At 37.5% G+C, this 10,349-nt stretch overlaps 1 protein-coding gene across 3 annotated transcripts; it reads right to left on the reverse strand.

Annotated features, from left to right (window-relative positions):
• Positions 1-2,799: 2,799 nt before the first annotated feature.
• On the reverse strand, positions 2,800-4,272 carry LOC131220598 (uncharacterized). Of its 3 annotated transcripts, XM_058215425.1 has the most exons (5): positions 4,129-4,272; positions 3,893-4,030; positions 3,395-3,541; positions 3,132-3,292; positions 2,800-3,011 (listed from the first exon to the last, which is right to left on the reverse strand). In XM_058215425.1, exons 2-5 carry the CDS (start codon positions 3,923-3,925, stop codon positions 2,948-2,950), a joined length of 405 nt encoding a protein of 134 aa, XP_058071408.1. In that variant the 5' UTR covers positions 3,926-4,030; positions 4,129-4,272; the 3' UTR covers positions 2,800-2,947. The 3 variants fall into 3 exon arrangements, 2 of the variants coding, with proteins under 2 accessions (XP_058071408.1, XP_058071409.1); XR_009158715.1 differs by lacking the exons at positions 3,893-4,030; positions 4,129-4,272 and adding an exon at positions 3,676-3,813; XM_058215426.1 differs by lacking the exon at positions 3,132-3,292.
• Positions 4,273-10,349: the final 6,077 nt, after the last annotated feature.

The following is a 10,349-nucleotide window of genomic DNA, read 5'->3' on the forward strand; positions in this document are numbered from 1 at the left end:
GTTGATGGTTTTCTATCCATTTTCCTATGCCAAACATGCTTTAGTTAGTGGTTTTCTGTCCATTTTCCTAGCACAAGCATGGCTCGCCGGATGAATGAGTCGGCTCATGTGGCATGGGCATACACATGCTGTGATTCACATTTTTTTCCCCTTCACTAATTGCTTTAGCAATAATATGAAAAGTTCTAAAAAGAGCTTGAAAGGTGTTTAAATGTCAGGGTGCATTTGGAAACTTCGCTTTTGGAATAGAGAATGGGCAATGGGCAAACCCAATTCCAATTTGGGGTAGCAATAGAGCGTAAAAGAAATCTAACTTAACACAGTTTGCATTTTCCTATGCCAACCCAAACCAAGTGAGATAATAATGTTCTAGAATTACAAACCCATTCTTTTCTCATTTGTGATTTGAGCCAAACCCGTTTTACTGATAAAAGTGGAAACTTCCGAACACATCCTTAGTTCTTAAATTTCTGTTTCTTTTTTATTCCAGATCAAACACAAAAAGGTACCTTATAAACGGGCCCAAATCCTCCCTCTCCCAACTTATTTGCCAGACGGAAGTCCTCTGTTGTAGCCCTTAGTTCAGAATAATTGAAATTGTTTGCTTTGGCAGCCATGATTAGACACTCTGCAAATTCAAATACAAAGGAAGATTTGGATCATATTATCTACTTAATCAATGCATGCATGCACAATCTCTATTTTTGAACATGGGCTTCACTAAAATCAAAATTGTATGGCTGTGTTTGCATGCTCAACCAATTGAATTGTGAGCATTCAGTTGCGGCCTGATGAAATAACCAGACCGTAACGACAATCAGTTGCTCTCCTTTCAAGTCCAACCTCAAAATTAATGTATTGCAATTTCAATAATATTCCATTAATATGAATATTTTATAATTTTTCCATTTCCAGTCCACTGAACTAATTATTGCAATATGATTCAATTGTGCATCCAAGCACATCCTAAGGGTGTGTTTGGATGTACCCTAAATCACAATCACAATGGATATTTTGGCAAACCAGATGTTCATCAATTCCGTTGAGTGTTCGAGACAACAGAGAAAATGGAAACTCCGGTATAGAGAGTAGCAATTGTCCACTTTTTCTGCCCCAAGTCAATATTTAGGATGTTTCAGGTTATGTTTGAAATGTTGTGGATATCGACCTAGGTGGAATGGAATCCTGCCCTCCTGGACATCTGAATATGGCCAAAGAAAGCGAATTGACCACAAGAGGTTTTTTTGGAACAAAATTGTAATTTCTCCTGTTTGAGACGGAAGACTATATTCCGCCAATTGAGTTACAAGTGTCTAAGTTGGAGTTTCAATGCATATCGATGAGGTTGTGTTTGGATGCTCAGTTGAATTGAAACGTAATAAACAGAAAGTGACCAAGTATGGTTAGTGTCAAGATTTGCGACAATTTCAAGTTGGTATACATGGAATTGCAATTACGGCATCACCCCCAACTTTGGTCATTCCTCTGCAATGATTTGAATGAATTGCAATCCACTTCAATTGAGCATCCAAATGCACCCTAATTCAGCAATATTGGCATTACTTTCATCTTCATCACTACCCCTTCTCCTGCATCTCCAGATAAAAACTGCGAAAATGGATTTAAAGCTCAGAGCGCCAACACCAACTACAATCCCAATGATCAAACCAGTCTTGCTTTTCTTTCCCCAACCTGGCAGACTTGTAACAGTCGGTATGAAATCTAAATTAAAAAAAAAAAAAAGAAAAAGAAAAGAAAAAAGAAAAAGGATATGTATATTCATTTGTTAGTATCAAACAGTTAGAAATTTGTAGAATTTAATTCTAATATTCAGTCCTGGATATATTACCTGGAGTGACACTGATGGCCGAAATGGATGGACCAAAAGTACCTTGATTAGGTGTACAGCAAGTCCCTTTCCCGGCCCAAAAGAGATGGATTTCAAGGAAATTTTCAGTTACAATAGTCTGGAAAGTCCTCTGAACGGCTCTCCTAGAGACCCCACCTGCTGCTTTTTTATATCAAAATCTTTCAATTGAAGATTTCCCTGAAGAAGCAATTAATAGAATTTCAAAACTAGTGGAGACTATTCTTACATCAAATTCACAAACTACACTATCAGAAATGCATGTGCCGCCCACATGATCAGAAACGAATGTCCCGCCCAAAGATCAAGTACAGGTATTTTTTTTAGCATTTTAAGATTCGTGGGAACCAATTTCAAAGTTCAAGATGACCCTTATCATGACTGTCCTATCGATGTTCTATGGAACTGTCCGTTTCTTTAGACCACTTAACTATCCCAAGCCTAAATTTTAGTAAGATGTTTAGTGGTGATATACTTAAATGGCATTTGGATGCACTATTATACGGATTGGCAATTATTGGTCTAAGTAGCAAAACTAGGTTCTATTTATGATGGATTAGGCTCCAAATTGCAAGTCCACTAGATTTAAGTTGGACTAAAAAGAGACCTGACTTCAATTTAAGGGCCACTCTCTTCATTACAGGAACTAGAAATCGTTATTATTATTTTTTCATGCTTACTTGGCTAAACAAATCAATCACTTATGATCATAGTTGATTTACAACTTATGATTTGAGCTGAACTTAAGTAGAATGATTTGAATCCCATTTTGAATCTTTTTATCTAGATGAATCCTACAATTCTATGATTTGAATCCTATGATTTAGATTCAAATCCGGATTTATAATTGTTCTCTTTTGTTTTCAGAAACTAGGATTCCTAGTAGCTGTACTACATGAAAAATGTTTGCTATAAAATATGCACTAATGATTTGGCAACATGCACTTATAAAATAGTATAGCATGGTTGGCTATGTAAATATGAAAATAAGAGAATTTCTCAATGTTAGGTAGAGAAAAATAATGACAACTTAAGATAACTTGAGATACTCATCAATGTCAGCCTTAATCTGCTTTGCTTTCAGAGCACCATCAACCTCAAAGAGAATGCCCGGTGATTGGCTGATTTCAGCCAGCAAATCAATCTGCATTCAGGAGAGAAGAAAGATGCTAGCTTAATAGAGAACTATTAAATATTGATTAGGAAGTTCAAACAAAATCGTAATGCAGCCAACTTCAAGTTGGGAGTAGAAGGATTGGGCAACCTCATGTTTCCTGGGAATGCACTTTGAATAACATTCCGCATTTGAATGCAACTGCGTGGAATCACATCACAGAAGCTGAAATGATAATCACAAAGGAACTCTGGAAAATCATGAAGCAGTACCAAGAGCACCCTTAGAGTGCCTTTGTACAGAAAGTGAACCTGCCCACAAGTAAAAAAAAAAAAAAAAAAAAACTGATTATACCACAGTTGTGTAAGATGAGGAGAAAGAAGATAATGATGGCATTCATGAGTAACACATACCTGAAAGTTGGAACTATCAAGGACAGGGTCAAGGGAACCAAGGTCCAAAAGCCAGTTCAGAAACAATCTGAAATATGCCCTTCGGCTAAAAACAGCTTTCTTCTCTTCTGCATCCTTTTGGATAACTCTCACAATCACTGACAAAATCTGCCACATGTCATAATGAGAACACTGTAAGTAACCATAATGGAAGCAGAAGTATAAATTTTATTTTTATTTTAAAAAAAAAAAAAAAAAAAAACAAAACAAAAAATTTTCCTTGTGCATGTGTTTCAATTAACCTTGGGCAAGAGAAACACTTACTTGATCCCTGGTCCACCATACAATACTAACAACAACAAAGATAAATGAAGTTACAAATCATCGAATTAATTAAAGCAAACACCTGCTGAGGTTAATGTAACTAGCAACATTTGTTACAACTGAAAGAAATTTCCCATAACCACAAAAAAAAAAAAAAAGAAAAAAAAAGAAAGAAGAAGAAGAAAAGATCGCTACCTTAATAACTAAAACCACAAGCTTTGCATACATATCAATAACAGCAAATGAGAGATGTTGGACTTGTTGTGGCGTTTATAGGGACAATGAGCTTGGATTAATCATGTCAGTGGCCAAACAATTTGCTACAGAAATTTCCTGAAATTATAGGTAGAAAGAGAAGGAAAACTCTTAACAATTGTGAGGGTCTGGAGGATTCTCATGGAAACATAATACAAACCACGGAAAAAGTTTACCATGAGGATTCGGAAAAAGTGATCCATGAGATCATCCCCTTTAAGCAACCCACTTTGTTGTAACTGTGAGATATAATGGGTATAAGCGACATCAGTATTGCCAGGAAGTTCACAAATCCGACACCACTCGGCAAACAGACGAGAAACCTGCAGTTTATTCATAGAAAATGGAAAGCACATAGAAAAATCAAGATCAGACTCAAAGAAAAATAAAAAAGCACATAGAAAATGGAACAAGCAATGTTAAATAAGACAAACAAACAAGCACCTGCACATCAGGAAGGATTTTCATTCACGATTCAACAAACATAAAATTCATTTCATTTCCTTTTTATCACTTCATATGTTCGTTTTTGGGTTTTCTATGCTACTCCAATTTCCAATTCAATAATTTCCAAGTATCTAATTGGTCCCTAAAGAATCTGAAATTTGAAGAACTACAACTGATTTGATAAATAATGCAACATATGTAAGCAAAGGTACTACTTGAATTCCGTGGCCAGGCACATATATTACTACATGCAACTCATTAAAATTATTTTTACTCAAGTATATGCAACAACATATATATGCAAGCAAGGAAAACTATTACTAGAATTCTGATAGAGGACCACAGGCACATAGATTACTTCACTACATCTGCAAGAATTAATATTAGTATTTTTTTTTTCCATAATCACCACCGCATCATCCTAGCCATTTGAGATTGGTGTTACGAACCCTGTTTCGCTAATCCCACTATTCTCATAAAGTAAAAAAATCCTTCATATCACTTCATAGCTGAAAAGGAGCTACTCCATTAGTCATTTCCATTTTAATGAATTGAAATTTTGCAATTGAATTCAACTGAGCATCCAAATGCAGCCTCAATGAACTTGAAGAGATTCCTATGCCAATGAACTAAAAATGTAAATAACCACCATCCCAAAAGCTCTAAATGCCTGAAGTATATAATAAAGCCACTCCACTTTCTTCCCCAAAAGACTTTTTATCTGCAGTCATTTAGAAAGCAAACTAGGTATATATACAATATCCAATTATCCATGTTTGTCTGCTTATTGCATACACATGAACATGTTACATATGCATACACAAACACATCTAAACCTACATAAATGGGCTATGCATAAGTGCATGTGGACCTATACAGGTTTCTACATACATACATACAGAGAGAGAGAGAGAGAGAGAGAGAGAGAGAGAGAGAGAGAGAGAGAGAGAAAGACTGTGCTACATTCATTACATGATTCTGTTTTGTCTTCTGAGTTTCAGCCCAATGGTTTTTTTGGGTAGAATCAGTTTAGGTTGTATGTTCTCGCAACTGTGATACTTCTAATCCAACACAAACTGACTATTTAGGCAGCATTTGGATGCACTATCCAATAAAATTGCAATAACAAGTTCAATAAAGTGGAAATGACCAAATTGCAATTAGTTAGTATTCATATTCAATAAAGTAGAAGTCCGCTATCAACAGCATAAATAAGTAGGCCGGATATCTACCAGGATGACTTTAGAAAAACATGGAACTGGAAGATGTGCAGAAATGATTCTACTCGATGTGCAGTCTCATGAACATATAAAAACTTGCCTCCATACACCTAGCCATACTACACAGACATGGAATAGGAAGATCCCCGTCGTCCATAAAATCAACTTACTTTGTACCTACCTTGGTCGAGAAAGAAGGACATAGTCTCAACTTCTAATCAAATGGGCCATGCATGTATTTTGAATGTAGGCTGTTTTTCATTTCCTTAGATGTCATTTTGATGAACCGCCTACCACACATGGACGCCATGCTTGTGAGTAAGTAGTGTGAGTAAAAATCCAAGAGTATCTTTAAAAAGCCATTGGAAAAAAAAAACCGTGAGTAAGAACAATATGACTAAGAACATGAAATTACCATTGAGAGCAGATCATGAGCTAATAAAAACCAAGTACAAAATGCATTAATAGAGGAAAGAACCATCAAGATGCATATAATTAGGAATTTACGTCGGTCCAAGAGACAACCGTGAGTAAGAATATTAGCTCTGAAAACAAAACAATGAGCTAAATACCATGGATATCTGGCTTCATGGTAAGATGATTTGGACAGTCTAGCTAATTTGCACCAACAGAGATAGCTGTCAGTCCAAAAATACTTACAGGGCCAATACATTTTTTTTTCCTTTTGTCAAGCAATGGATGTCCCACTTGAAAGGAATTTGATTACATTCTATTTACATTTACAATGTGCAAAATGGAGATTTCTGATATGGTTAGCCATAACAAAGCATTTTCCTGTTTACCCTCAGGCCATGACGAATATTCATTTCTCACCAACAGCTCCATATCTCTTTCTACGGAATCACTCATAGCACATATGGATAGCAAGGTTAAAACAACATTTTTATACAAGCGCTTTCTAAAATTTCTAAGTGGGATGGGAATTTCTTAAAAGAAACCAAAAAACAAAAAACAAAAACAAAAACAAAAACAAAAACAAAGCAAAACATAACGAAAAAATTAAAAAAATTAAAAAATAAAAATCATGCTGCATATTGCAGAGTGCAGACATCCAAATGCTATTTTGGGCAAAGGAAAAAACCAATGTATCAGACCATCAAAACACTAAATTAAAGATCATCAAACATGCTAGCAATTATGAACATTAACAAGCCTGCACATAATACAAAAATGAATAAATTGGGACTGCATCACATCAAGGAAAGCCCTTCAAAATGTTCCATAGAACGATAACAAAAATACCGCAGTACCTTGCTACGATAAAAATATTCATGGCCAATTACAAAAGCAACGGTTCTTTCCATACACAATTATTGAATCACCTCCCTTGATCATGGCACACTTTTCCCAAAACCATAGCTTAGCAAAACAATTGAATTGCACAGGCATAGGATATTCTATTGGAACCATAATTTTATTTCTCAAAGCAACTGGTTGATTTTAATAAACCTTTGTAATTAATTGCATGCTCATAGCATCTGTAAGAGTTTTGTGTTCTTATTGCCAAGCCCAAGCTTTCATAAAAGAGTGTTTCCTTAGCATAGCAGCCAACATGCTAAGGCAACTCGTCCCTGCTCCCTAGGCTATATTTTCAATTCCATAAGTCCACAAATGCATTACAACTTACTTCAGTGGTTACACTTCCACATGTTTGGACAAGGAGGTAGGGTATATACCTGAAGGTGGTGGCTGTATAACCATATATGCATGTTTTAAGCTTGCTAGTATTGTGCTTATAAAGCATGCACCTGCCCAACAAAACCCACTTGCAATTCAAATCAATGCAACAACAAAATCAAAACCTATGATAACTATTGTAATATATATTTGAAATATTAATGGAAAGAATTTGCGATAAATACATAAGAGGTGCATACCTGTGCAACATGGGCTTTGGGAATTTCGTCAAACCATTGGCATCCCTTCCTCCACATGTTTTTATCCCTAGACACTAGATTGATGTTAGTGAAGCAACAATCAATTGGCTCGGGATCAAACCATGCTGCAGCCCACAACACCATATTAAGCTTCACAAAGGGTACACCATGCATTTTCCAAGGGAAATCCCCCCTCTACATCACCATACAACAAATTTACAGATAAATTTTAGAAACTCTAATCTTAACACTCGATTTCAGTAAAAAAAAAAGTATAAATCAAAAAATAATAATCAGAAACCCCTAAATCTAAACATCCGAAATTTGGAAACAAACAACAAAAAATTGATTGAAAATTTTTTCTGCATAAACTAACATTTCCTTAAAGAGCTTGTTTGGTGCTCTGCCTATGACTTTTGTGACAAGTAGCAGAGAGAGCTCTGCTGTCAGATCTATCAGCGGAAAGGGGTTTTTGATTGTTTGTGAGTGAAAGTGAGAGAGGGGTTCTGAATCTTTCGGCAGAGAGGTTTTAGATCCTTCACGACCGGGAGTGCAACAACTCAAAATCATCCATTGATGAAGAGGAGTTCGTGAGATCGAGTGGGAGGGGATGGTTAGGGAGAGAAGAGGAGTTCATGAGAGGGGAGATCGAGAGAGAGAAAAGGAGTGCGGGAGATCGAGAGAGAGAGAGAGAGAGACAGAGAGAAGGGGCGGGGGAGATCGAGAGATAGAGAAAGGGACGTACCTGAGAGGGAATAGGGTTGAGTGGAGGGAGGGAAATGAATGTTTCGTGAGAGGGGGAAAAGAAAAAAGGCAACGCGGTTTTGTGCTTTTTCCCTGCTACGGTCTTGCTACGGTTTTTAACCGTAGCTAAAATCCAATTTGACCGTAGCCATTGACTAATCCATAAGAGGCCCTCTACGGTTCACATTTGACGGGATTTGGATGTACGACTTTGTCAAGGGCTTTGTGGGGTCCATCTTGATGCAATCGATATATCCACTCCGTCCATTAATTTTGTATTTTTTTAATAGGGAATGGACCCAACATCTAGGCAAATCAAAGGTTTAATTGAACCACACCATCGATCAATGGATTATTCTACACTCTTTCCTACCGTGTGGTCCACTTGTTCTTTCGATCTACTTTCTTTTTTGGGTTCTTGCTCTAAAATACTCTTAAAAAATGGATAGATGTATTAGATGGAGTACATGCATTTTAATGGGCTTCGTAGAGTCTCTTATGAGGTATCCAAGGTTGCATGTATGTCTGGCGGAGTTAGCTTTTAGCTACAGTTTTAAACCTTCAGCTACGGTTTTAAGCCGTAGCAAATGAGCTACGGTTTATAGCCGTAGCAAAAAGTCAGAATAGTCCGTAGCCTTTGGCCATTTTTTTTGTAGTGGGCGGTCCACCTTGTTGGGCTGTCCAACCCACATGCATGGAGGGAAAACATACACTTCAGCTTGGTTTCTCTGAAGGATGGGCCACTTTTATGGACCCCACCTTACTTTATTTTTTGAAGAAAATACTAAACCTCCATTTTCCCCCTCTTGGATGAAGGTTGGGCCCACCTTATTGGGTAAACAATGCATGGACAGCAACATCTCTTCCTGGACAGATTGAAATTCCTAATTTAATTAAAATATTTATGAGTATCCAAAAATCATAAAATTTTGTAGAGGGGTGTTTCACTCATGTTAGGAGCCACCTACAAATTTGGGGGCCAATGGACACCTATACACACCATGGTGGTGGCTGGACCGGCCCATTACAATATGGTGTCCAGATCAGTCTGATTTTCTGGACAGTCTGTTTCATTTAAATAAATTAAAATATTTTTAAGTGTTCAAAAATTATGAAATTTTGTGAGGATGTGACTCACCTATAGAAGTATCACTCTAAAAAATTTTAGGCCCAACGGACAATCGAGCTGACTGTGGTGCGGCCTGCAAATTCGGGTCAGTTTGGGCCAAATACCCAGGCCCATATGGGACGCCCCATGTGGGCTACCTGCTGGACTTTGGTCTAGCAGTGTGGCCCACCTACTCCCTTGTGTAGTATGATATAACCCTATGTGGTGGGGCCCTCTGACTTGATAGCTGGACCACTTGGGCTGATGTCCTAATCAAATGAAACAACTACTGGACTCCAATAAGCCCATAAACCTGTTGGGTTAAAAATCCAGCAACTTGTTATAATTATAATTGACCTTTGGGCTGAAATTTTGAGGAGTGGGGCCCACTACATTGTGAAGATCTTAGAGAGAATAATTTATACCTTTGGTTCCTTAAATGTTGGGCTTGATAAATGCACTTTTGAGGCCCACCACAGTTGAATTTAATCGAGTCCATGGATGTAGCTGGTTGTTGAATTCTTTAGGCCCAATTGGGCTAGAACTTTCCAGATAGGCCCATTGAACTCTTGGGCCATTTTTACCATACTATTGTGTTGGGTTAGTGGGCTGGATTACACAATTAGATGGGCCCTTGGTTGCCCACCAAATCAACTTTAATACTTGGGCCGGGTTATAGGCCCAACTTACTTGACTAAGAGCATGACATTTGCCCATGTGGTTTGAGCAATGGGCTGCCCACTAGGCCACCACAATATATGGGATTAGTGGCCTTTATGTTGGGCTCTAACCTTTCCCCTATGGGCCCATAGCGATATATATGAGTTGGGCTATGTGTGTTTTCCTTGGACCCATGTTGTAGATAGGCCTTGGGCCGCCTTTCTGAAGCCCAACATGAGTATTTGTGATATGATTATGGCTGCCCGTTTCTTATTTTTGATGTTGTGTGGGCCTTGGGCCTTGATCCATGATCAATTAGA

The sequence above is a fragment of the Magnolia sinica genome, chromosome 12 (assembly GCF_029962835.1).
Source record: "Magnolia sinica isolate HGM2019 chromosome 12, MsV1, whole genome shotgun sequence".
Taxonomy (NCBI): domain Eukaryota; kingdom Viridiplantae; phylum Streptophyta; class Magnoliopsida; order Magnoliales; family Magnoliaceae; genus Magnolia; species Magnolia sinica.